Source organism: Cuculus canorus, chromosome 17, assembly GCF_017976375.1.
Source record: "Cuculus canorus isolate bCucCan1 chromosome 17, bCucCan1.pri, whole genome shotgun sequence".
Taxonomy (NCBI): Eukaryota; Metazoa; Chordata; class Aves; order Cuculiformes; family Cuculidae; genus Cuculus; species Cuculus canorus.
Window position 1 is genome coordinate 15,079,919 of NC_071417.1, and position 27,091 is coordinate 15,107,009.

General features: G+C 39.0%; 2 protein-coding genes across 5 annotated transcripts in view; one reads left to right on the top strand and one right to left on the bottom strand.

Moving 5' to 3' along the window:
- The window catches only part of PI4KA (phosphatidylinositol 4-kinase alpha), a 60,534-nt gene that overhangs the window by 3,467 nt on the left and 29,976 nt on the right, over positions 1-27,091 (top strand). The window contains exons 3-19 of one of the 2 annotated variants that reach the window (XM_054082193.1): positions 345-438; positions 1,124-1,212; positions 1,713-1,785; positions 2,104-2,363; positions 3,049-3,115; positions 5,086-5,234; positions 5,812-5,877; positions 6,827-6,923; positions 7,261-7,452; positions 8,285-8,385; positions 9,097-9,226; positions 10,275-10,407; positions 11,039-11,134; positions 11,868-12,051; positions 12,828-12,931; positions 13,871-14,039; positions 17,118-17,168. In XM_054082193.1, coding sequence (XP_053938168.1) covers positions 345-438; positions 1,124-1,212; positions 1,713-1,785; positions 2,104-2,363; positions 3,049-3,115; positions 5,086-5,234; positions 5,812-5,877; positions 6,827-6,923; positions 7,261-7,452; positions 8,285-8,385; positions 9,097-9,226; positions 10,275-10,407; positions 11,039-11,134; positions 11,868-12,051; positions 12,828-12,931; positions 13,871-14,039; positions 17,118-17,168 — 2,055 coding nt within the window. The remainder of the gene's footprint in view (positions 1-344; positions 439-1,123; positions 1,213-1,712; positions 1,786-2,103; positions 2,364-3,048; positions 3,116-5,085; positions 5,235-5,811; positions 5,878-6,826; positions 6,924-7,260; positions 7,453-8,284; positions 8,386-9,096; positions 9,227-10,274; positions 10,408-11,038; positions 11,135-11,867; positions 12,052-12,827; positions 12,932-13,870; positions 14,040-17,117; positions 17,169-27,091) is intronic. The other variant, XM_054082194.1, reaches the window with a different exon arrangement.
- SERPIND1 (serpin family D member 1) lies at positions 18,878-26,769 on the bottom strand. Of its 3 annotated transcripts, none has more exons than XM_054082196.1 (6): positions 26,638-26,746; positions 26,115-26,232; positions 24,763-25,634; positions 20,881-21,154; positions 20,284-20,428; positions 18,878-19,908 (listed from the first exon to the last, which is right to left on the bottom strand). In XM_054082196.1, exons 3-6 carry the CDS (start codon positions 25,616-25,618, stop codon positions 19,717-19,719), a joined length of 1,467 nt encoding a protein of 488 aa, XP_053938171.1. In that variant the 5' UTR covers positions 25,619-25,634; positions 26,115-26,232; positions 26,638-26,746; the 3' UTR covers positions 18,878-19,716. The 3 variants fall into 3 exon arrangements, with proteins under 3 accessions (XP_053938171.1, XP_053938170.1, XP_053938172.1); XM_054082195.1 differs by having other exon boundaries at positions 26,115-26,240; positions 26,638-26,739; XM_054082197.1 differs by lacking the exon at positions 26,115-26,232 and having other exon boundaries at positions 26,638-26,769.

The following is a 27,091-nucleotide window of genomic DNA, read 5'->3' on the forward strand; positions in this document are numbered from 1 at the left end:
CCAGGATTGTCACTGTGGATTTCTGGCTGCCTTAGAACTATTTTGTGACCTTGCTGTAAACTAATAAATTGTTTGGAGTCAGTTACTGTTCTGGAACTTGTTTCTCTAACTTTTACAGAGAATGAACTGTTGCCTAGAGTGAAAGGATGGGATTTATAGCACTGAGTTGGTTTGCTTTTATTTGCCCATGTTGAAATCAATTTTATAATGTTCAGGAAGCCTGTGGGATAATGACTGGAAGTGGGTTCTGTGAGTGATTAATGTAGTCTTTCCATATCTCTAGAATACCTTGAGATGACACGGTTCAGCTTTTCTTCTCCATTTTAAATTATTTTCCTCTTTAGCACAAAGATAATGTGGTTCCTTACCTCCTCCGACTTCTGAAGGGTCTTCCCAAAGTCCAGTGGATAGAAGAAAGCAATGCTCGGAAAGGCAGAGGTGATGTTTGGGTGTTTTGCTCATTCTCAATGCTAGCCAGGAAATAGAAATAACAAAAATTATTCAGGATGTGTTAAATTGGGAGGTGATGGGTCCTGCTGAGTTCTTGGTTCCTGGCTCAGCAGTGTTTACTGTTGATTTTTCTTAGAAGCAAAGAGGAATTTGAATACCTCCCAGCTTTCTTGCTTCACTGCTTTGTGATAAATTGCACTTTGCAAATAGTTTTACACTCAATTTATTTTGTTACCAAATTGGAGAAGATTATGCAGTAAGAGCAGGAGAGCAGAACCCAAGTTGTATGCCCTGCTTTTAGCTTTGATGCTTAGTTGTTACTGAAATCACTTCACTCCTTGCTCCCTTAATATCTTTTAACGTTAATGTAAGAATACTTTTCCACAACTGATATTATAAAATTAATATATTTTTTATCTGTTTGAAAGCCTGGAAAAGTTTTTAATTATACAAATTATTCTTTTAACACTCCATGATGAAATTCTGGTGGTTAGAGCGTACTTTGAAATTTTACGTGTAATGCTGTATTTTTCTACAGTCTGTTTTGGAACTTGACATGTGAATGACTTTTGTCTTCTATTATTATTATTGTTGCTGTTATTATTGTCCCTTTCTGTTTTATTTTCTTGTACCAATGCTCAACTGGCTTATTTTTCTTTCCCTTACTTTGCAGGCTTGCTTCCAGTTGCAGAAAACTTCAGCTTCTGCTTGGTGACATTGTTATCAGATGTTGCTTACAGGGATGCTTCTCTCAGAGAGCAGGTAGGGTTGTAAGTTTGTGCTAATGTAGTACCCAGTTCTCCAGTGCTGCAATACTGCCAGATGTGTGGAGAAGAGAGCACCACGGGTGCTTCCTTTCTTGCAAAGGGATGGATTGCTTTAACCCGTGTACTGTTGCACTATTTACTTTGTGTTAATTTATAGTGAACTACCTAGAAGGTATTCTTAGGCTGCTGTCACTTCTAGGTGTCAAAGGGTGTTGCTGAGCCTGGAATTTTAAAATTTAAGTTTTGATACAGAGATCAGACCTGCTGCAGTTCTGTTGTGCTGGTACCTACCAGCTGGCTGCAGACTTTACAGAAGAGGCTCTGTAAGCTGGGTGATGACAACATGCGTTTTCAGTCACACAGCATTAAAAAATCTTGTTTACAGAGGTGCTTGCATTATTATTTGCAGATGTCATTTGTGGTAGTGATCTAGTATAAGATAATGATATCTCATTACCAAAAGATATTTTTATATGTCTGTTTTGATGACTTTAGATTTTGGATGCAATTCTACAAGTAATGCAGTTCCTGTTGGGAATGTGCCAGACCCCACAAATGCACGATAAAGGTACTATTAAAGTTGTTTCTGTATTTGTAACTCCTGTCCTCTGAACTCCTCTTGTGTTTTGTGCATATTAGGATCACTCCTGAAAAGTGATCAGCTTTGTCTTTTGATTTCTCTTAGGCTGTATTTGTTCTGTTTGTTCCTGACTGATATATACGTAAGCAGGAGAAGTGTCATACCTTCATGGTTTTTCCTCTACTTGTAGAACTGTCTTTTTGAAGCACATAAGGCCGAAACAGTTTTACGGAGTGGTAGCAAAGCTGTGAAGAGGAGGTTCTAAGTTACTATTAATATGCTTTTATATGTCTTTGTCTTTTCTAGAATATTTATGCAAGTATGCAGTACCCTGCCTGATAGGAATTTCTCGAGCCTTTGGTCGCTACAGCAATTCAGAGGAGGCTCTCCTTTCAAAGCTTTTCCCAAAAATTCCCCCACATTCCCTGAGAGTTCCAGAAGAGCTTGAAGGAATTCGCCGACGATCCTTTAACGATTTCAGATCAATTCTTCCCAGTTCTCTACTCACTGTTTGCCAAGAAGGAACACTAAAGAGGAAGGCTAGCAGCGTATCTAGCATCTCACAGGTTAGTATGACTCACTCTATTAGTGCTTAGATGATTTTATGATCTTGGTGGAGTTAAGATAGCATTGAGCCTTGATACACAGGCAGTCTCTTAACTCCTCATTTGACCAGGTGCAGAGATCTTTATTTTGATTCTGCAACTGGGTTTCAAAATAATTTTGTCATTTCTGAGCTACAGAATAATCAGTGACAGTTAAACTATCAACTGTGCTGTTAAGTCTTCATGTGAAGCAATTACTAAATCCTCTTCCTTGTGTTATTCTCATGAAAAGTGTTGTAAGGTATATTTTTGAAAAATTGGGAAGTTGGCACTTGATGGCTTTCAGAAATGCTGAGGATACTCCAGCTCTCAGTGTTTTCACCAGGAGCTATGGATGTTTGTTGGCTTAGGGGATATGAATGGATTCAGATGCCGGTTTTGAAACTATGGATTGTTGTTAGCATAGTTGCATTCAGTACAGCAGTCATCAATCTGATCTTTTCCATTTGGTGAAAAGCACTAAACTAGCTTTTTTTAGATGTTGCATTTTTGGCTGGAATTGAGCCATTAGGTGCGGCAATACATGGTTCTTGTTAGTTTTGCTTGAAGCTGTCTTTCATTGTAAAGGTTATGAACCATTCTCTGGAAGGTGTTTCAATTTTCTATAAACATTTTTTTAAATTACGGCTTTTGTGTGATACTTCAGGTTAGTCCTGAACGTGGAATTCCCCCTCCCAGCTCTCCTGGAGGGTCTGCACTTCACTACTTTGAAGGTAAGTTATTTTGTGCAGGAAGTGTGTGATTTGGGGGTTTTGTTGCTATTTATGGAAAATTGAAGCCCCAAATTTTAACCATTTTTTCTGCCCTCTAGAATTTTTATATTGCTTCTCTGGCATATACCTGCTAGGATTCTGAAAAATTCAGGAGTGTAAAGACAGTAGGACGTTATCATTAACTTTGGTAGTTTCCAGGCTGAGTTGTTTCTTTCAGGCTTCTGAGATATGATTTCCCTAGGGCTTGCTGTTCCTGGTGCGGAAGAGCTTAGTTCAGCTAGGCTAGAAATATTTCTGGAGATTAGGCGGAGTCACTTTGAGAAACAAGTGTTCATATTGTGCTTCCCTAGACAACTGAATTGTTGGACTAGGGTCTGGAATTCTGAGACCTTTGTGGCATGTTGGATAAATCTAAAACAACTGCTACCTTTTAAATAAACATGATGTAGGTCATGGTATGAGACCTGGTAATTTGCTGAACTGAGAAATAATAAAGGAGTTGCTGAAGTCAAGTGTTCACTAATGTGTATTCATTTCTGCATCATAAAAGGCAGAAAAGTGGAAAAAGTTTCATGAGCTAATATGCAAACTCTAACTGTTTAGTTTTGGTAGTGCTGTAGCTGTGAGTTCTGTGCCAAAGCAGGGCTTCAAAATTAACTGTCTTTCATGAATCAAGTTGGAGGACTAGCTCTGCATTTGAGTTGTTTTGGCCCCTTGAGGTTTTTAACAGTTTGGCCGTTCTCTGTTTCTGGGTTGTTCTTCTTTCTGGAGCCCTGGCTTAAATTAATTTCTTTCACATTGCTTTCCTTTTTCCTTAATCTTACTATTTGTAGGGACGTTTGTTTTACGAAGTCATCTCATGAGATTGCAGGGTAATTTAAATATCATTCTTAAATTGCCAAATAGGAAGAGACCTGTTTGTCTTCTTTCTGTCCTATGGAACCAACCTATCCTTCAATTTAATGGTCTTCTGTTTTGAATTTAGAAAAGGAAGGCTGCAAGGTAGTAAGAGACTACTAGTAGAAGAAAAATCATCTTAATTAAAACTATAGTTGGATAATTGACAACTTTTGTTAAAATCTTAGAATCACCTTAATTGTGTCTTTAGCAGACTTGTGATTATTCTAATTGGGATTTTGTTTTCAATACTAACTTCTACCAGATATTTCAGATACAGGCAGCCCTTGTTTTATTTTAGATAATATAATTTGCGATAGTCTTACTTTCTGAAAACAATGAGTAATGACCTTGTTTTTATTCTGGCCAAGGCTAATGGCTTAGAAAAAAAGGACTGAAAACATTTTTTTTTGTTGTCGTCAATAAATAGTGTTGCTTGAAAACCTATTACTCACAAGTACATTACTTCAGCACAGGCAGCTGAGTACTTCAGCAGGGTAGAAATGTTGTTTCTAATGCGGAAACAGTGCCAAAAGCAGTATGGTTAGCAAGTTAATTGCTTAGCAGAGTACTTGAATCTGAAAAATAATTTGATTTCTCTTTGCCTTCAAATTGCAGCAGTGAATTGTTGCCTTTTCTAAGATAAAAGCTGTGCCACATGCTCTTTTTATGTAATATAGGGGAAAACCTTGCCTAGATAGTTTTAACTTGTTCTTTGCTCCTTTGTGCTTTTGAACGAAATGGCATTTGCAGGTGTTTTCAGGTGAATGTACTTCAGTAGCATGGGAAGGCTTCTTGTCAGCAGTGTCTCTGACATAGATATAAGTCAGTGAAATGAGTTCTTCCATTGTGACTGTAAACTTCTAATGAACAAATTGATTCTTTTTCGTCATAGTTTTCTGTCTTGGTTTACCAGTAGATTAGCGAAATGCACCTCTTGGTAGCTTACAAGTTAAAGACTGTACCTATGTTGGAAATGACTTTGTAGTAGTGACTAAGAGTTACTCCTAAAGTTATTCTTAAATTTTATATGGAGGATTCTCTCTCCCTGAACTTTTATTTTTTTCTGTCAGGCTCATATCTTCCTGATGGGAGTGCAGTGGATCCTGATTATTATTTCTCCACAATCAGTTCCAGCTTTTCAGTTTCTCCTCTCTTCAATGGTATTAACAATAAAGAGTTTAACATCCCACTGGAAATGCTCCGTCAGCTCTTGAACATGGTATGAATTGGGCTCTTATGAAGGCTGCAGTGAGGTTGTGTGCAAGAGATGGATGCAGTTTAACATGTTGGAATTCTTAGTAATGAGACTGTGTTTGTCTCAAGCTTTGTATAATGTTGCTTTTGTGACATTTAATGTCATGCTTCACTGTTATTCCTAAAAAGTTCTCATTTGAAATGTGAAGAATTTGGAAAATCAAGTAAGTTTATGTCAACTTTTTCCTGTTTGAGTCTAGCAGAGCACTTGGTCTGAGGTAACTTCATACTGCGAGTTGCTAAAATAGAAGATTGTTCTTTGCTGTGAGAATGAGACCCTTTTCTAGAAGGTTTCAGTTGCTGGGAATTCAGTCCAGTGACAGAAATTACTGGCCCTGTCTGCACCAGTCATTTTGGAGCTGCTCACAGAAGCTCAAATACATTTATTCTTGCTACAGCCAGAAATTCTTGTAGCCTTAATTTTATCTTACACTTTGCAGTTAAATGACTTGTGTTTTCTGTGCACATGAAAAGTTACGTTGTCTTCCTATCTAGAGTGATCAACAGGAAACATCCTTTATATTTTATTCTTTCTTCTGCAGGTAAAGCAGATTGTTGGGGATTCTCTGCTGAAGACCTTGGATGCAGTTGTAGTTGAAGTTTCAGAAGTATGTTATTAAATTCCTTTTCTAATGACTCGAATACTTTATTTTTTGTCTTAATACTACCAAAATTAGTCTTTTACCTATGTAAGATATGCCTCCTATCTGCAAAACGTTATAATTTCTTGTTTGAACTGTTGCTTCAGTGGTTAGGATCCTAGCCTTGGGCTACCTAAAAATGTGTGGGTGAAAGACAAATGAATGTTTTTCACTAGCGTAGAAAGGAAATAGTTATTCTCTTAAATGAACAGTTTTCTTACTTTAGCTCCGTTATCTTTGTGTTATACAGCATTGGTTACCCAAAACTGGTCTACTGTAGACCAATTACATTTTACAGTAGTATTGTCTTTTTTCCCCGTAGATAAAATGTGTTTCTTGATTTCTTTTTCTGGCTTGGAAATCACTGCTACTCTTTGGAGTGCCATTTCTGCAAGTTTAATAGTGTTGTTGACCTTTACTTCCAGAGGTCACATACTCATTTCCGTAGGCCTGTGAGCCCTTATTTCCCACTTCCTTGGGATTTTTGTGGAGTTATCCCCTCATGGACATAGAGCTATGTTGGGAAATCGTGTGTTCAGTCGTGTGAGAAAATGACTTTGTTCTCTCCAGCTTTCCTTTGAGTACTGCTGTGTTGGAAATGTAGGTCTGAGTGCAAGTAGCCTCAGTTTCTTTTTGCTGTATCAGTAAAATTATAGGTGCGAACGCTTTTTTTTTTTAACAACACTGTTGGAGTGAACACATTTGTGCCCTTCAAATTGAAGGAGGGACTGAGTCATACTTCATGCACTGAATGTTTGTACTTTTGATAAAATTAAGAGTTGGGGAAAGCTGTGAGATTACTTCTGGTTTTAAATGCTGATTTGCATTGAAAACAATTGTGTGGCTAGAATAAGACTTATTTATCCATACAGTGGAAAATACTTAATTTTGAACAGGTTGCTTTTTTCTCTTTCAGACGGGTGCTAGTACAGATGTCTATTATAAAACATTCAGTGACCCTCTTTATCTTGCTCAGTTCAAAATGCTGAGAGATACGTTGTACTACATGAAAGGTATAGTATTGCTATTTCTTTCAATTTATCCTTCGTTATGTTTAGGATCCAAAGCATTGTCTACATTGTACTGAGTGCTTGAACACAGGGGTTTGCATTTCCTGGGAACTCCAGGTATGCTGTAAAATTTGTGTTTTGAAATGTTTCTGTATGGAAACAGGAAAAAATATTTTGACCACCAGTAAAAGTATTATTAGATGGCTTTTCAGTTGTCTGCTTGCTGCTGGACTTGCTATGAAATTTATCTTTTAGGTAGAGGATAAACAATGAAATTTCAGTTAAAGCATAGCAGTGGATTTTATATGTGGTGTCATACTATTTCCTTTTATTTCTCTAGACCTTCCCAATTCCTTTGTGAAGGAAATCCATGATTTTGTGCTAGAGCAATTCAATAGCAGTCAGTCAGAACTTCAGAAAATCCTTCACGATGTGGATCGGCTGCACAACGAACTGAGTCCTTTAAAACTGCGCTGTCAGGCAAATGCTGCCTGTGTGGATCTCATGGTGTGGGCTGTGAAGGATGAGCAAGGTAGAAAATACTCTTTGGTATCTGGAATGTCTGTGTCTACTTTTTTTTTAAGTTTTTGAGATACTTATAAGGTCTTTGAGATGAACCTGTGAGCAACCTGATCCAGTGGAAGGTGTCCCTGCTCGTGGTAGGAGGGGTGGAACTAAGTGATCTTTAAGGTCCTTCCCAACCCTTTTATGTTTCTAGGAGAGTAGATGATGCTCGTTGAAATATACAATTTCGATGTAATACTTCTTATTAGAATACAAGAGCAAAACTTCCATCAAGAAGTGTTCAGATTAATTGGCTGGGTAGTCGGGCATCTCTTCAGAGGAATGGAAACAAAACTTCCTACATCTTATCTGCAAGAGATGGTCTAATTGCTGCATTACATGCAGCTGCTTATTCTCTTATTTATTTTAATTATTGCTTTTAGTGTGTTAAATGTTTCTCAATCATTCTTCTAAAGCAAATGACTTTTCTTCATTGCTGACAGGGATGGGAAACTCTTACTTTTTCTCAATTTTCTTTCTTGTTGTATAATTCTTACACATCCTTTAAATCCATGCAGGATTTTCTCCTTTGGGCCTTCAATACTGTGCAAGGTCCAGCTGTGTAGGTTGCGCTTAAAATCAGCTTTGGAGTCATTGTTTGACAGCTATTTGGTGCAGATACTAAGTTTCCAGAAGTGTTTTCACAGAAGCAGCACTGAATCTCTTTGAGGAATTGTAGTACGAGGAGAGTGAAGCTGATACTTTCAGTGTTGTTTTAGAAATTCCAGTAAGCATTGGTTTGTGTGTGGCCTCATGAATCTGATAAATATGAATTTTTCTGTTTGGGCTTTTCGTTTAAGGTGCAGAAAACCTGTGCATCAAGTTGTCGGAGAAGCTACAGTCGAAAACCTCAAGCAAAGTCATCATTGCTCATTTGCCACTGTTAATGTGCTGTTTGCAGGTCTGTCTTTACAGTATTTGACATTACTGTACCAGCGAGTGAGAGCTTGGAGTTTTACAGGCTGCTAGAGTAATGCTTTTCATCTACTATTTGTGTTACTTTCCATCAATGTGTTCTACGTTTAGGGTTTTAGAAGTCTGGCGTGGAAGCTAGAACTGCAGTAGGGTAGCGCTTTCAAAATTTTCTTAGCTCATATTCTGAAGAATAATATTTGAGGTTTTTTTAAAACAGGTATTTCATTTCTGAAATACGTAGAGGCTTAATCTATTACATAAACAGTTAAAATACTGGGACTGGCAGATCAGTGAGTTTTAAGACTAAGACTTGGTTGTTCTAGTTTTTATATCTTCTTATTGGACGCTTAATTCGTAGTCTTACAAATGCAGTGTTTTCCACTGCATAGTAAACAGTAAATTCTCAGGATTTTCTAAATGTTGGAACTTGTCCGGTGACTTTATTTTTAGAGAGCGCATTTCATATAATTCCTGTGAACGCACCTGGGAAGAGAGCAACAAGGCTTGAGTGGCATGGTGTGCTCTAGGATAACCTGACTTGAAATGTCTGAATTTTCCACTAAAAATTTAATCCCTCAGAACTACGTATGGTTTGGTTTTCTTTGTATTAAGCTGAAGTTGCAAGCTTACAGTTGAAATAGAACTTGTGCTTTGATATTCTAAATTTATATTGCTTTTTTTTTTTTTCTCTTTTTAGGGACTCGGTCGTTTGTGTGAGAGGTTCCCTGTTGTGGTGCATTCTGTCAATCAGTCCTTGAGAGACTTCCTTGTGATACCTTCCCCAGTGCTTGTGAAACTTTATAAGTATCATAGCCAGTATCACACAGGTAAAGGGAAAAAAAGGCTCTGTTCCAAAGGATGTGCTATCAACTGTTTCCAGCTTGTATAGCTTTTTGATGCTTTTGAGTATTTGGTGGCGATAGGAGCTTTAGGGGGAAGTGGAGATGCATTTGTTATTTTTTTTGGAGGTGGAGAGGAAGAATGCGGATCAGCTTGTGGTAGAAGCATATCTAAGGTTGAGCAGTGTATGTAGAACTACATTTTATCCTGGCAGCAACATTGCTGTTCTTGTTCTGCTCAAAAGGCAGTCTGATCTTGCTCACTTTTGTCCTGAGTGAGCTCACCAACTGCTATGGTGTGATGCTGTGGCATTGAAGGTTGTATTGTGTGTCAACCTCATGCATTCCATTTGGAGCAGTTTTTTAGGGCTTTGTGCACACGGGCCTTCAAAAAACTTCAAGGACAGAGGTTCTCCAACCTGATCCAATACACAGTTAACCTTATAATGATGGTGGCAGGTGGGAATCACACATCCTGCTGGAACTTCCTGTGTTTCAAGTTATGGCTGTTGTATATCATTCTCCCATGAAGCGTGCTTCTGACTTCCTGGTAACCTGCTTTATGCTTTGGAATGCAGCCGTGAGATCTGTCCACTTCTCCCGGCTGAACAGTTCAGTCCTCAGATTCTGTACAGGTCCTGTGCTCCACTCCCATGAATGTCTTGATGGCATTTGGCATTTTTTTTTGTTGTTTTTTTTTTTTGTTGTGTTATCACGTTATGATTTCCCAAAAGAAAATGTTCTATTTCAGTCGGTTGCTAATGCAAAAGCAGTTTTGTAATGCTAAAGCAGGATAGGTAGAATGAGACCTGAAGGGGACTAAATTTAGGCATAAGTGTTTAGTAATAGTTAAATACTGTAATATCTTGCATAGCTAGCGACAGCACGGGCACTTCCAAAGTTCTTCAGCTCAACTCTGAGTTGTGAAGTAGGCTGTTTCCCACTTGCTCACCAGATACTGCTCTGCCTGTGTGCTCTAATATTGGGGTAAAAAGGTATTTCAGATGGTGTTGATTTCCGTACTCTGTGTTCTTAGTAGGTGGTAATGACATCAAGATCAGTGTAACCAATGAGCATTCGGAGTCCACTCTAAATGTAATGCCTGGCAAGAAAAGTCAACCATCCATGTATGAGCAGCTGCGTGACATTGCCATAGACAACATCTGCAGGTAAGAGACTTGCGCCGTGTTAGAAACATGGGTTCTATTTCCCTAGTAGAGAAATATTGTGAATGTTGAGAAGGTGCTGCTGTGAAAACTTTTTACCTTTTTTTGATCGTGACTTCATTTTCCTTTAGACACCTTTTGGTTCTGTTTCTGTCCAATTTTAAAATACCTCAGTCTCATTTGTTTTGCTTCCTACATATGTAATTCATGCTTGTCACCACTTTGGTACTCAGCAAGGTTTTCGCCTTCTGCTGTCGTGTTGAGTAAGTCTCCTACAGCAGAAGGATTGTTACATGCTCAAATGTGGGCAGGGTAATGATTCTTCCCTTCCAGATAGCTACAGAGGGCTGGAGGAGAGACAAACAATTGACAACTAGAGGCAAGGGATTCTGAGCTTACCTTATTGCACATCATCATCTTTATTGTTGTTGGAGAGAGCAGCAACAGGAGCTCTGCTCATTTTTTAGAATACCTATGCAGTGTTCCTAGGGCATCAGTTCTTATACTTCAATATAAGCTTTTTTCCATTGTACCTGGTGTGCATTTACAGTAGTAAAAAGTGAAATGTTTAATTCATGCTTTTTATTTCTTCCTCTGGGTTTTCTGCCAAGTTTTCTGTTCATTGTTATTCCAGGTGCTTGAAAGCTGGCTTGACCATAGATTCGGTGATTGTTGAGGCCTTTCTTGCTAGTTTATCTAACCGTCTGTACATCTCTCAAGAGAGCGATAAGTAAGTTGCCATCAGACTGATTTTTTTTTTTTTTTTTTTTTTTTTTCCCTTCACTCAATATACCTGAAGGTTACTCTAAGATATAAGTCTGGATAGCATTATTTTAGTTAGGCATCTCTGGGATTAGTGAGCTTGTACGTGGTGTCAAGATCTGCCCATGCCAATTCTTGCAGACCTGAGCCCTTGTTTTCACTTTGAGAGGTATGGATTCAGTTTGTCTGATTAAATCAGCAAATCTTTGGTATTAGACAATTGAGTCCTAGATTGAGTGATAATTTCTCTGCTGTTTCCTTCAGACTTGAGCTGTCTTTATGGCTTGACATAGTGTGCCACTTGAAGCATTTGGCTTGCTTCACTGCTGAGAGTTGCCAGCCAAGAAAGGTCCAGAAGGAGGCCCTGTAGCTGGTCTAGCTGTTTGTGTCTCACTGTTTTGCAGATCACTTTTGCCTCTTTTCACTGTTTCTGGAATAGTTTGTTCATGGATTAGAATGGGTTTCTTGGATAGTGCTTTTGTGGATTTTTTTTGTTTTTAATTTGAAAACCAACTTGTGCAAATATATCTTTAATGTTGATGTTGAGAATAGAGGGGTATATAGAGTGGCAATATTAAAGCTGTTAGTGATGTTTAAATATTAGTATATGAACTGTTCTTACATGAAATGTAACCGTACTTGGAGGTATTTAACTGTTGAACAGTTACGTGTATGATTTGGGGTTTTTTGTCTTCTAACAGGGAAGCCCATTTGATTCCTGACCACACAATTCGTGCTCTAGGGCACATAGCAGTGGCACTGAGGGACACCCCAAAAATGATGGAACCCATCCTACAGATCTTGCAGCAGAAGTTTTGCCAGCCACCTTCTCATCTTGATGTACTCATCATTGATCAGCTGGGCTGCTTGGTCATCACTGGAAACGTAAGAAAAGAGCTGTCCAAGAGAGTGCCAGTTCATGATCCTTTAGCTAAAGGAAATGTATTTTAGAAACTGCATTTGCAGAAGCTTTTTAAGGTTTTTCTTTCATCACTGTTATGGGCTTGTATGATCCTCATGCCTCTGTGACATCAGAAAAAACAGAGCTGATTAATCGTGTGTAAGATGTTGCCCCTCTAAGGAAGACTGACTCCCACAGAAAATGATAAATCTTTTCTAAACAAAGTTAAAAAAACCAACCAAACAAAAAAAACCAAAAAAAAAAAAAACCCAAACAAAACAACCTCAGTGCTTTCAAAAGTTACGAACAATTTTATAAACTTGACCTCTGTCCCAAATAGGTGCACGGTGTCTTTTTCAGTATATTTCTGTTCTGGTAACTAACTTTTAAAGTCTTGTAGATCCCTACATTGGAAAGTATAGACTACCTTCTTCAGTCCTACGGGGATTAACTGAAGTTAACTTTTCCTGAATGTATTTTGTGCCTCTGAGCGAGCAATTAATTGCCAGAACTCGGAAGCCTGAAAAAAAATTTTCAGTCATGAAGGCGGAATTAAAGAACTTAATAACTTGTGTAAATTCTGAGCTACTGAAAACGGTAATGAAATCGCTTCCACTGTGTGCTTTATGCAAGCTGAAACCATTGCTCAGGCTGTGACTAGATACATGTCTGAAGAGCTTTTTAACATTTAGTCTATTTTACAGAGAGATTGTGTTCAATAAGCTCTACTTAGTGATTTATTGTGTTTTTTTTTTAAAAGCAATACATTTACCAGGAGGTGTGGAATCTGTTTCAGCAAATCAGTGTAAAAGCAAGCTCAGTTGTTTACTCTGCCACGAAAGACTACAAGGAACGTGGATACAGGTAACACTTAGCTGTGTCCCTTAAATGTATGGATACTGTATTGAATATCATTTATGCTACAGCAGGGATTTTCACTTTTCCCTGTGTAAGCTTTATAAAGAATTTATAAGCAATACTGCTCTTTTTTCTTGGATGTTAAAGAGCGATATAAGCAATATATTAGTTTAAAAATATTAGCACTTCATAATATGAAGGTGCCTAAACATGTTTTTCACTACAGGTAGTATTGATTTTTCCCACTGTAAGGAGCGATAATTTGTAAATGATAACTGACATTGATGACTTAGATTATTTTTTACTAGAGTAATTAATCTGTCAGCCTAGAAAAGCTAGTTCCATTGGGTTTTGCGTGTGGTTGGTGTTTGTTTGCTTTTTTTTTTAAATGCGGTCCCAGTACTTGTTAGAGATGAAATGCAAACCATTAACAATTATGTTATTGGTATGCGTTGTAGTCCCTGGTATAATTAAAGATATTAGTGACTTTGATAGTTATGGTATGCTGCATATCTTTCAATGTAGCATTTGAGTAACTGAGAGGACTATTTCTGTCAGTGTTTTAATGTACTGTCTGACCCAGTACAGTTTAAACTTTGTCATCAACTGATATGAGTTCTGATTCTTCTTCTCAAAGAGCTTTCCCAATCTCTTTGTTGCTTTCTTGCTGTAGCCACATCTGCTACAGGAAAGTAGTTTCCTTTTGGTTATGGCAGCGATTGTAAATGAAAGTTTACAAGAAGTTTTTTTTCTTAAATACTGATTGTATTCCTATTATCAGCAAAGTGTTGTGCTGCTATTCGTAAAAACGAAAACCAACCACCCTCAAAACAACTGAGTGAAGTAATGTCAGCAGTCTTATTACAAGAGTTGCTATTGGCATTGTGAATAAAGTACTGAACATACAAACTTTGAGGAATTGTTTGTTCATGACTATTCTTTCAGACACTGCTCTTTAGCAGTCATTAATGCCCTTGCCAACATTGCTGCTAACATTCAAGGAGAACAGCTGGTGGATGAGCTACTGATGAACTTGCTGGAGCTGTTTGTTCAGCTTGGGCTAGAAGGAAAGAGAGCCAGTGAGAGAGCAAGTGAGAAAGGGCCAGCACTCAAGGTAAGACAGTCACTATTTTTCATATAGCTGTGCACTTGTATGGATGTGCCATACTAAACAGTCTTCTGTATGTTTTTTGGACTAAACCTATGCCTTAACACGCACAGTAAAAAACATGCTTCCCTAAACCTAAGAATGTGTTTATTTTGAAGACTGACTGTATTTAACCAGGGATGTCAGCTCTTCTCTTAAAAGAGAACTTGGACATGTCCGGAATCTGCTTTTCACAAAGCTGGTGGTGAAACAAGACTGTCTCCATGGGTTTCATTGATTCTTTTAACCACAGATAAGCGAGTTGAAATGGTGAAAACCAGATTGTAAACATTGCTGTAAAATGACACTTCTGAATTAGGTTCCACCCTCCTTTTTTCAGGGATATTGTTCCACTGTTTCAGTTTTGAAATCACTATGGGAGATGAACTGCTGTGCTGACTTATTGCCGCTTGCAAGCGGAAAAGTATGTGATTCATTGAACGTGAGTCTGAGCTAGGAGGCAGTGTTTCTTTATTATGAAGGCACAGTTTTGACTATAGAACACTGGCGGGAGCACCTCCCATCCGAGGACAGGCTGAAAGAGTTGGGGATTGTTTAGCCTGGAGAAGAGAAGGCTCCGAGGAGACCTTAGAGTGACCTTCCAGCATCTGAAGGGGCTACGAGAAAGCTGAGGAGGGACTGTTTACAAAGGCTCAAGTGATAGGAAACAGGGGGAAGTGGGTATAAACTGGAGAGGGGCAGATTTAAAACTCAGACACAAGGAAGAGTTTCTTCACCATGAGAGTTGGTGAGGCCCTGGCGCAGGTTGCCCAGGGAAGTGGTGTGCTGCCCTGTCCCTGTAGGTGTTCAAGGCCAGGTGGAATGGGCTTGGGTGGCCTGAGCTAGTGGGAGGTGCCCTGCCCATGGCAGGGGCTTGGAATTAGATGATCTTTTAAGGTTCTTTCCAACTCAAACCATTTATGATTCTACAAGGAAAACACTTTTCCCACCTAGAACAGGCTGCCCAAGGAGGATATGGCGTCTCCTTCTCTGGAGATGTTCAAAACCTGCCCTTGTGCAAACCTGTGTAGGGAATCTGCTTTAGTAGGGAGGCTGAATTGGATGAGTTCCAGAGGTCCTTTCCAACCCCAACCAGTCGGGATTCGGTGAGTGTCTCTGAGTATGCCCCAAGGATGGAAGTCATAGAATCAATAGGTTGGAAAGGACCCACTGGATCATCCAAGTCCAACCATTCCTAACAGTCCCTAAACCATGCCCCTCAGCATCTCATCCACCTGTCTTAAAAACCTCCAGGGAAGGTGACACAACCACCTTCCTGGGCAGCCTGTTCCACTGCCCAATCACCCTTTCCGTGAAAAATTTTTCCTGATGTCCAGCCTGAACCTCTCCTGGCAGAGCTTGGAGGCCATTCCCTCTTGCCCTGTCCCTGTCACTTGGGAGAAAAGACAAGCTCCCTCCTCTCTACAACCTCCTTTCAGGTTGTTGTAGAGAGCGATAAGGTCTCCCCTCAACCTCCTCTTCTCCAGGCTAAAAAACCCCAGCTCTCTCAGACGCTCCTCGTCAGACTTGTTCTCCAGCCCCCTCACCAGCTTCGTTGCTCTTCTCTGGACACACTCCAGAGCCTCAACATCCTTCTTGTGGTGAGGGGCCCAGAACTGAATATAGTACTCAACGTGTGGCCTCACCAGTGCCAAGTACAGAGGGAGAATAGCTTGCCCTGGACCTGCTGGTCATTGCATCTTCTTCATCCTTGGTGCTGTATGTATTCACGATGGGGGCTGATATTCTGTTTTTATAGCAAAAATGCTAGTAGAAAAGTTGGTTTCTACAGTTCTGTCTGTTGGTATCATGTGCTGGGTTCTAGCTATCTCAGTTAGCTTGTGTGTCTACTCTGACTGTGGCAGTTTCGTCATGTGCAGTGGACTGTCCTTACTGCTAGCAAAAAAAAAAAAAAATAGTGAATTTCCAGTAGTTCCTCCCCCTGAAGTGACTTGAGTGGTGTTCTTTTACTTCTGTTTAGAAAAAATTTAAGGGTCATCTATTTGTTTTGCTTTATCTTGGGAACTACAGGACAGATAACCGAAGCTTTGTTTTTAGTTGGGTTTTATCATTATTGTTTCATACTGAAGGCTGTCTTGGCTTTTTTCTGTTCTCTTTCTCATAATCTCTTTCTTGTTATTTAATTGCTTGCTTTTGGTTTATTCCATGGGATGTGGATGAGGAAGACTGTGCCCTGTTTGCACTTTTTGTCCTTGCCTCCTCCCTGTGGGACCAGCAGTCTCTGTAACTGGTCTCTATTCTGTAAGCAGGAAGGTGAGAGCTTTTTTCCGCCCCAATCTAAGGTGGAGGGATATAGCGAGGTAGGAAAGACTTTAGAGAGGATGGTATCTGTGCCGCGCTGTTTGCGTCTACGTTTGCATTCTCAGAGAAGTTGAGAAACAATTGTGCTGTGTGCAGTGAATGTTTTCAGTTGTTAAACATTGTGCTTGTCCAAGAGCAATCACACCTGTTGTATAGAGTGCAATTAGAAGTCTTCATAAGTCAAAGGAAAATACACAATTATCCTTTCAGTTCTTCTATTTCAATATAGACAAAACTGCTTTTGAAAATGGGTGTCTTTTTAGAGACCTGACATTTTTTTACTTCTTTGGGATTAGACTTGTAAAATTAGACTGTGATAAACACTTGACCACTTGTCCTGTGGCGACCCATATTGCTGTCAGCTTTTTTCCTGATGTTGTGGTATCAGCTGGACTACTTCTCCTTTAGCTCTAGACATATCATCTGCCTCCAAATACAGGAGACCCTGTACTGCAAGGGGATAAGAAACATCCCTTAGGCGGTTTGTGAGGACGTGCCTGAAAACGCATTGTTGACAGACTCCTGGTGTGCCCAATTCCTGTGGATTTTGAACACTCTTTTGGCCACCTCACGCACAATCTGTGTGCAAGACAGCAGAGTTGTAGTTGGCAATGTGTGTTTTATTTGTATAGATGCTGGGAATGTTTGCTTGAATATATTATATAAGCAGGTATTTTTGACAATGCTTTTCGATATGGTTTGACAATTTCTTTTTCTATTCAGGCCTCCAGTAGTGCAGGAAATCTGGGTGTGCTCATTCCTGTTATTGCTGTGGTGAGTACCCACTAACTGCAAACAAGATCATCTTTTCTCACATGGGTCAAATATTAGTGCTATTTCATGGTCGGAATGGTTGATTAACACCTGGTGCAGAAGTAAGCATCCGAAAGAAACGTAGTTTTATTGTAAAATAACATTTCTTGCCCTAAGAGGAGGAGACACACTAAGAGGTGTCATTTGTTTAATGACACTTCTCTCAAAATGATTGTTCTTTTGTAATTGGGAGTTATTGTTGCTAATTCTGAATCCAAGAGGTTCGTGAACTAAGCAATACTGCAAGGGATGTTTCTTTGAGTAGTGTTTGGCGTGCAGTGTAATAGGCAGCATATATCTGTAGTCTGAGAAGGAAAGTGGGGAAAAAAAAGTGAATAGAAAAGGAGTTAAAAATAAATCTGAGTTTGACAGCACAGTGAATTCTGCTTATTAAAAGGGGGGGAAAAATAATTGAAAAAGAAGGGTGGAATTTGAGGAAATGCCCTCTGTCTTCTGAAACTGGAATTGACGATCATACTTTGAAGCATTTTGGGAAATGTTCAAGGACACTTACCTATTCCAGCCACATTTATTTTGATGTATATCTGGTTTTGGTCTCAGATGACAGCTTTTTTTGGGGTGTGTGTTTGAGAGGGTGGGGGGAGAACATATTTTAGCTAAGTGTAACAAAACTATTACTTCAGTCCGAAATTGCTGTGCAACCATTCTAGATCTCCAATAGACAATCTGATAGGTCCAAGCTGGGTGTCCAGGTAGGTAGCGTTAGTTGCTGAACGGCTGTAGCTTCTACGGAAAACAGCATATCTTTTAGACAAACTGGAGGACAAAAAACTATCGTGTTACTTTCTCCCTTCCTGAAGTTGAATTATTTTCTGGAAATTCTCCTGCACAGTTAGTGAGACACAAGGGAAAAATGGTTTATGTACTTGTCATAGGCATCACTACCTGTAACTCGCTCACACTATATGTCTAATTACTACAATATACAATTCATTTCATACTCTGCCCTCACAAACCTCTTTACTGAAGTTTTTCAAAGAGAAGAGCCTATAATTAGCACCAGTTAAAGATTAAAGAACAGTTCCTTTCCTTCCTATGTCTCTTCCATCGATTTCTGACATGAGCTCTTCCTCAATTCGCCACCGATCACAAGGGCTGGACCCTTGCTTTACAGGAATGTGGTTATAGATGTCGTGGATGGCTGTTGCACAAGAGCTGCTCTGATTTTGCTGGAACACACTAGTTCTGTGTTGGCAGAGATGTTCTAGCGGGTAGGATTTTTCATTATGCTAGCACAGATTTGAGTGAAAGAAGGATTATTCCTTGCATATTGAGGAAAGATTAGTGCTCATTAGAGACTTGATGTAAAAGTTGTGGAAGTACTTTTCTCTTTCACGTTTTTATTGATGATACATTTGCTCTGAATAGCTGGTGATAATTGCGTTTTTCTTAACCAATGTGACCTTTAAATGGAGTCAGGTAGTGCCAGGGGCTGAAGCAAGAGTTAATGGTTACATTATGGTGGTTGAAGCAAATATTTGACTTTCTTGCACAATGTATGAAGATCATGAGTTTTGAGCAGTAGCTGATTTTCTTTTTTGCTTGACCTCTTTTCCTTGAATGATACCTGTTACTTAGGTCTCAGAAATCCCTATATTTCAGATGCTCCAGCTCATTTAATCATTGATAAACTAATTAAATCTAGGATGTGAGTTTTGAACATGCTTTTCTTTAATATAGATAAAACAATATATGTTAGTATGAATGTTTATTAATCCTGTTGTGAAAGTTCAATACTGAAAATTGTCCCCCACATGGTGGGCTTATAAGTAAGCGCAGTGTGAGACAGGAGTTGAAAGAAACATTGGAGCTGATTTGATATCAACTCATCATCATCCTCCAACAGCTAATACTGATATTTCACTGGCTGTCACATTAAAAAAGCTTTGTATGGGCAAATAATCCTAGTAGATGCAAAATTTCAAATGGCAGTGTATAAAAGCAGGATGAATCAGTAAGTTAAACATAATATTGGAAAATACGTTTGCATGGTGTGTAAGTCTACTGAATTTTAAATGATGCAAGCAAAAGAAAGAATGTAGATACCTACTCTTTTTCAAGTTACATTATGTAAAATAGCCAGGAGAGACTTAAGGAAATCCTGAATATCTGACCAGGCTTAGAAGCTTATTCCCATTTTCTTTTATTTATTATAAATAGGCATCGTAGCACAAATTTAGAGCTAAGATTTAAGAATCCAGATAGTCTAAACATTTTATTGATTAAATTTTGTACACTGAAGTAGAACACAGTGTAAGTTATTTTGTAATTTATTCTTTTTAATACACTTGTATCGATACATGGCACTAACCATTTTAGGTTGCAGTCAAATCATCTACTACCTGTAGATAATGTATTTTCTTTTGATACCAGCGGTTTTTGTATTAGCTGGTATGACAATAAAATTTCCTTTATCATACTGGTATAATAATGTGTAATTAATTATAGCGCTCATGTATAAAAAGCTTGTTGGAGGTCTCTTCTGCTTTTAAGACTTGGCTGGATTGACAACTCTACCCATGAACAGAAGGCAACTGGTGCGGTGTTCATAGATAAGAAACAAAAAGGGGCGATCGACAATAAAGCGAATCTGAGTAGAAAGAGGCATGAACCCGACGTTGGTTATTGCTCCTGCCTCTGTGCCTTCCTCATTCACGGTTATCGTGCCTTGGTGGTTGAACTGTTTAAATAAACAAACAAAAAAGAAATTGAGGACCTCCTAAGTGTGCTCGGATGATGTGCTCCCAGCCTCTCCCCCGCCATACCATGTGGCTGCCTTGTGAGACTCTTGCTTGGTAACCCCTGTGCAGTAGCAATCCTTCTGTGTTGGTTTGTGAGTAAGCCTGTTCCTGACTGCCCACCCCACTTTTAGTGCATTTGACACTGGTTCAACATGTTCCTCCTTACGGATGGACAAAGACATTGCAGAGCAAGCCACATCCCTTCTATATGCTTCAGGAAAGATGAGAAAATATTTTAGGTAACTGAAATATTTTTGCCATATTTTCAGGTGATATGATTCAGTCAGAAAGGAAATGAAAAGAGGAATAAATACCCTGTCAATGGTGACTTTCTCATCTGATATACCAGAGTAGTCTCCTTTTTCGTTGAACAATTCTTCTATTCCCATGGATTTCAGAAAACCAATCAAGTTATAGCTCTTCTCCAGCTTAAATTTAGGCAGAACCACTTCTCTTGTTCTAATAAAAATAAAAACATAAGTGAATGTGTGCCTTTACACAGCTGAACCACAAAGTGCTGAAATGAACATAGGCTGCCTTCCATGGATCGATATTATTCTGCACAAATAACTTGCTATTAACATAGTCCTGTTTTTCCTTCTCATTGTAAACTTTATCAGGAAGAACTTTTTCTGTAAGTCTGCACCATTAAATATTTAAATGGAAAGAATTTTGGAACTTCATTAGAGTTTTCCACTTCTATCATCATTGATTTCTTGATGGCTTTTAAATTTTGAGATCACTGATCCTGATTTTTGATTCAATAAGTCCATCTTTTTGGGGTTTTTGCTTAGGCCTAATATGCTTAATAAAATTTCATATGTTACCTTCTGTGCTCTTTACTCACTCTTGCCAATCTCATCAAGAAAATTCATTAATATGTTTAACAAATATGTGCGTTCAGCAGATACCTGTTTGTCATGCTCTTCTGCCATTTTTCCACCACTTGAGGGGTTATCTGCTTTTCTAGGGCTTTCAGGCCAGAGAGTTTGTGTGGAAGTACGATCAGCATACTGATGTTCCCCACGAATGGGAGCTGGATCACACTGCAATCCAGCTCGGGGTCCGCAGCAGCTAGGAAGTTTCCTTTAGTCTGCATCATAGGAACCTTTATTGTTTGTTTCTCATTCAGTCGGAAACTTCTTTTTGTTGTCATTTCCACTGGAAACTTATTCTCCCAGGTTCCTGTTAATACAATGCAGAAGGCAGATAAAAAAAAACCCCAAAGTTCCTTGTTTAATAAAATAGAATAACAGTTTACATCAAGTTTTAATTCATGTGAATTGGGAATTGCTGTAGGAGATTGTTGATTTCAATTAAGCCTGAATAAGAAGACAAGGTTTAAAGTGACTTTAAAAATCCTGATTTTCTTTCAAACCTAACATTTGTCGGATTTGACTGTGAATTACAGGAGCAGGTAAACACAAACTGGAGATCTGAAAGAACTCCGTGTGTATGGGTTTTTTTTCCTACAAGGAACCTAGAAATTACAAAGTTTAAACAGATGCAACATATTTGACAGGGTTTGCACCTGCTGAAACAACTGACACAGCTGTATTTTCTGACAGGTTTGGTACTTGAAACCAGACTGTTTCAAGCATGAGAAACATCAAGGCAAGTAATGGCTGTTTGATTTTGCATAAAAGACCTTCTGTTGAAGGCATTACCTTGGCTTAGTCCATTCAAGCCAGTTAACTTCCTGTGCTAGGGCACTGGGAGAGCTTGGATGTTGACTGCTTAGTTGTGACTCAGTTTGATGCGATTTCAGCACACCTATGTGAGCCTGTCATCTGTCAGGTTTATGCCCAAGGAATAACTTCCATGTATGTTGCAGCCCAGAAAGCTTTGCCATCACGGTTTGAATCTTTCTATGTGAACATTCTTTGGGTAGCCCGAATATTTATTGACTGCGTAAAAGAACGTGGTTTTTTTTTTTTAAAGAGCTGTTCCTGTTGATCTCTTCTCAGAACCGATGCTCTGGAAAAAACATTATATTTTTCTTAATGGGCAGACAAAAATAGAAGTTTATAGTGGAAATAGGGTTATTGGTATTTCCTGTTACAACTCTGGATTGTAAGTCACTGTTGGCAAGCAAGAACATAGGGAGTGTGGCTGTGACTGTGGAGAGACTACAAATCTAACCGTAGTCAGTAACCTTTTAAAAAATGGTTGCAAGTGATTCTGAGATCCTTAATCTGACTTTGTCAAATTGACTGTCAAGTAACAGAAAAAGCCCTAAGTCTAACTTCAATAGTTCCTTCGTATGTTGGGCTGATAGGGAGCAGACTGAGCAGTGATTAGACTGGGGTCTTATTATTATTCTGAAGGGAATGGGATATAAAATGGATTATACTATTCCCAAACGAATTGTCTCACTTCTCGGGCAAACCCAACCTCTGGCTGTTCTTCAGTGAGCAGAGCTCGCAGGTGTGGGGCTCAGGCTACCTAAAGGCACAGAGCTGCTGTCACTGAGGAACAGGAGACATTTATCAACTCTGCCTAGGAAAGAAGAGGAGCTGGGAACTTTTTCCTTTGATTCACAGATGTGGTTGTCTGGGGGTGAATGACATGGTCTTCTCGGGTCGCCTGAGGCCAGTTGGCACCTTAACTTTTGTGTTTTCTTGTGTCAAATCTTCCACCCTGATGTCTTTTAGACCACCCCCTTGCTGTCATTCATGACTAGAATCTCAGAAAAGTACTTTTGGACCTGTCAAAATCTTTTTTATCAAAAGCTGATGTGATGTACCATGGCTAAAATAACTAGCTCAGGAAACTGGCATATGATTGTTCAGGCCTCTGCAGATCTCAGTTGGAGTTAGACTGGACATTTGTACGAGATAAAACTTGCTTCTTACCAGCCTGAATAGTTTCCAATAGTTTCTTGATGGTATTTAATATAAAAGGAACTTGAGACTTCATGATGTTTGGCAAGTATCCCGTTACTGAGTATCATGTGTGCTGAGCATCTCTGTGTACCTGAGGACACTTACAGGTTTCTTAGTTCTGAGACCTTAACAGAGTTTGTCTGCAGTAGTAGTACAGAGAGGGTAAATGTTGTAAAGGAAAAGATGTGGACAACAGTGAGCGTGTCTAGAAGGACTAGTGGGGAAACTAGGAAACCCAGGAGCAGAACTTGCTTTTAAAAAAATTAGAATTACCAGGAGACTGTCACTGTAAGACAAAGGAATGGGTGACAACAGTATAGAATTGATCTTTTTGGTTCCGAGGGTTAGAGTAACAGCCTTCAGCAGACAGCACCAATGCAGTTTAGACTAACAGGACTCTGTCGGGAGCAGAAAAAGCTGGAAGTCTTTTTGGTCTCAATGACTCAAGAATGCCAGTACTATATGTATTTAATTTTTAGTGTTGTTTTCTTGACTTTGAGACAGCCGAAGTATGTAATACTTTCAGAGTAAAACAGAAGTATTTTAAATTTGACCAGATTGTAAAAAAATAATGTATCTGTTGTACTTCACGTGGTCATTTTCTTAGGATGGTTTAATGGACAGTAAAGCCGTGTACTTAATGTGATATGATCATCAGAGATGTACTCAGGGATACAAATAAGTCTTCTTCAGATGGTATTTCAGAACAGGGGATTGTTTGGATTTTATGCTAATGGCTGCTTCAGATTTTTTTAAAGAGACAAGGGGCATTATTCAAGGAAGTAATGCCTGGGAAGTGGTACATATAATGAATTTAGAGGATTGGAGTTCCTGTAATCTGATGCTGAGAAGGCAAATGTAAGAGATCCCTTAAGCATGTGTTTCCTGGAAGCAGAGACATAACTGGAAAAAAGTCCTTTATAAGTTATGGAAAGGAGTGTGTTGTACTTCCAAAACATCGTTATCCTTTTGTGCTAAGATGTCTTTCCTTACCAGTGTTTTAAGTTGCCTTCATCTGATTTTTGTTGTAGTCAGTAACAGGTTCCCTTTTTTCCCATAGTTCCTCTTTCACTGGCACCTCCCAGTTTAAAAGTTTGTTGAAAAATTACCAAACTTTCAACCTGAGGCAAATAACCAATGTTGAAAATCTCACTGCAGACTCTTACTTTAAAGGTACAGACATTAAAAATAAGGTTTCATAATAAGGCTATTTTGTACTATCTTTACTTCAAGCATCTTTAACTGTTCAGCCTGTAGTGAGAGATGTGGGAGTTCATATCAGCAGACAGTTCACGCTGAGTTAATGGAAATATTTCAGTTAGCAAATGCATTTGTTTATGATTTTAAGAGAACAGTGCTTTGGTGATTCTCTTCAGTCCTCTGTACAGACTTGTGGACAAGGATCATGCTCTAATCATGTAAAAACCAGATATTTTAAGCTGAAATTCTTAGTAGTCATTTCTATGAATTGTAGTTATTTCAGACATGTTGAGTGTTTTAACTGAATGCAACGTGTACCATTTCATTGAAGCCAGTAACTCGAAGCAAGACTGAATATGACTGATAACTTGCACACTAGTAATACCTCACTGTCTGAGACTCCTACAAAGCTTATGCTTTCTAAGGCTATTCTGCATTTGTATGTTGTTTCTCTAGTCTCATTTTTAGACTTTAAGGTTTTGGATGTAATGAGCATTTGCTGTATTTGTACAATGCCCACCTAATGCCAGGGCATGACTGGAACATCAGTGCACTACAGAAACGTGCAAAATGGGCTAATAATAGACATCCTTCTTAACGAGGAAGTCAATAGGCTTGTCTGAGCTGTAGACTATTAAAGTTCAGTCTGGGATTTCTAATGAAGTATGCAGTGAATCCATTGCTAAGATTGAAATAATAGATTCTTACCTTTAAAGTAAAGACAGTTAAGAATCATCAGCAGTGTTGTAGGGTTTACATTCACAAGAGCTTCCTTTATTAGTCCTTTGGTCAGCTTCAAGATGCGTTCATTGGTTTTCGTTATGAAGTTAGGATCTGAAAAATCAGCTGGTTGGGCATCGGCAAAGTAGTATGTTTTCATGTTGTTTCTGAAATCATTCAGAATAGAGAAGTCTTCCTGAATATAAAGGTCATTGACAGACCTCAATGTGTAACCAAAATTGCGCCTGAAGAGCCTGTGAGTGAGTTTGCGGAAGAGATTATGAACAGTCATGAGCTCATATTTGGTGCTGGCATTAATGAACTCCTGAAAGCCAAGAACAGATAATACTTCCTGCTGAGTTTGACCCTTCAGACCCAGTGAGATCATAGCCATTGCAGTGGAAATGCCGACAGGAGCCATGAGAATATTATCTGAAGAGTTGGCTTTGTCTGCCACACTGCGGTAAAGGTTGAAGCCAAAGTTTGCATTGAGGATGTTGAGGCGCTGGATTCTGGTTTTGCCTTGGAACAGTTCAAGAATATTTCCTTGCTGAATTTCTGAAACCATGTATGGGACGGCATCAATAATGTCACTGTAGTCGTCTTCACCCAGTATCTTGTCGAGATCTAGATAGTCCTCTTCCTCCTCCTCTTCAGGAATCAAGTCATTAGTGATGGTGTTTTCTTTGTGGAACTCTGGTGGTAGGTTTGGCATATCATAGGTCCCGTTTTCATGTGGCTGTGCATCTTTAAGGCTTTCAAAATGCTTAGTGAAATCCTTGACTCCACAAAATGTGGGGATTATGATGAAAGCAAGGGCAAGTAAATGAAATAGAAACTTCATTCTGACAGCTCAAAACCTGGAAGATAACACAGTCAAGAGATTGTAAGTAACAAAAACATTACCTAAAATATGTGAGTATCCTTTATTTATAAACCTGTAACACTTAAAATCAGTCCTGACTGTTACTAGTGTGTGCTAAAAATATGGTGTGAAGATAAGTTTGAGATAAGTTTGGTAGAAGAACGGACAAGGATCCAGTGCAAGAGCATACCAGCAGACTGAGATGTATTGAAGAGTTTGCAAAACAGACATCCTGTAGCCACAACAAAAAAGTGGGAGTTTTATGGTAGTATTTTTTTGAAGAGCAACAGTGATATTTGATAGAATAAGGGAGATCTGGGGATTTAGCAACAAACATGGAGAAAGATGTGCCTTTGTGCAAGTACCATTAGTGGGACTGCACTGTCCAACTGAAAATCTTGCTATGACGTGGATTAGAATTAGTAAATAGACCAAAGAGCTATTCTGTAGAAGTAAAATATATAGATGTACGTACCTGCACGGCTGTGAATAAAACCAGTGCTTGAAGGAAAATATTTTTCAGACACGTTGTAGCAGGACCGAAGTAACTGAATGCACTTTAATTTTCAACACTCCGTCCCTGAACTAAAATCCTAAAAGCCTTTAAGGTTAGTATCCCATGGAAAAAAAAAAAAAAAAAGAATTCTCTTGCAGTAAGGAGAGATCTACAGAATTACTTTTCAAATGGTTTTACACTGTGACTGAATGACTTGTTGGGCTTTTTCTTACTGTTTCTTCCTAAATTCATAACTGTTTCCCCGCCCCAGCAGTCAGACCCACGGGACTGAGATGTTCTGTCCAGGAATCACTGACAAATGTTTTCTGCTTTTGGCACAGAAGAATTTTCAATCTGTAGTTCCCGACTTTACAGTCTTGTCTTCACCAACATTCAATTATTGTTTAACTGCATTTACACAGGCAAAACACTCCCCCCTCTGCGATATACAAGTCTTTGGTCAGATCTGCCTAAAATATCAGAAGATGGAAATGAAGCTTACCTTTAAGCTGCTGTACAGAAGGGATATGTTGAATAGCTTGAGTAAGGGAGATGGCAGGGTTTTAATCTGAACTTTGACGCTATTTTTTTTTTGTGTATCTCCCAAAGTAAACATTCTCTAAACCAAACACTGCTAAAGTTACTTTGTCAGCCAAAATCCCTCCCTCGCCTAGTGATCTCTGCTGAGTTGTATGTTGTTTGTTGAACTGCTTTTATGGCTTGGCAGGTACTTCTTCTCTTTTGAGGAAGATCTTTGAGCAAGAATCGGTGTGTACGTAAACTTTCAAAATCAAGCACACATATAAACTTGACTGTTGGTGACTAGCGAAAGTCCTGTTGCTGCTCTTTTGTGCTGAAATGGGGGGGGGCATCTTATTTCAAATCTGGTTGGGGCTGCTGTGGTTGTGATGGTCCTTCTTCTGTCAGGGTGGTATTGATGCAAATGTTTGTGTTGC

Coding starts and splice junctions, on each gene's coding strand:
- SERPIND1 (XM_054082197.1), bottom strand. CDS start 25,618: ATGAAGTTTCTATTTCATTTACTTGCCCTTGCTTTCATCATAATCCCC. Junction 21,155..24,762: donor TAACTGTCTTTACTTTAAAG/GTAAGAATCTAT, acceptor TTGTATTAACAG/GAACCTGGGAGAATAAGTTT. Junction 20,429..20,880: donor CAGAAGAGCATGACAAACAG/GTATCTGCTGAA, acceptor TATTTTTATTAG/AACAAGAGAAGTGGTTCTGC.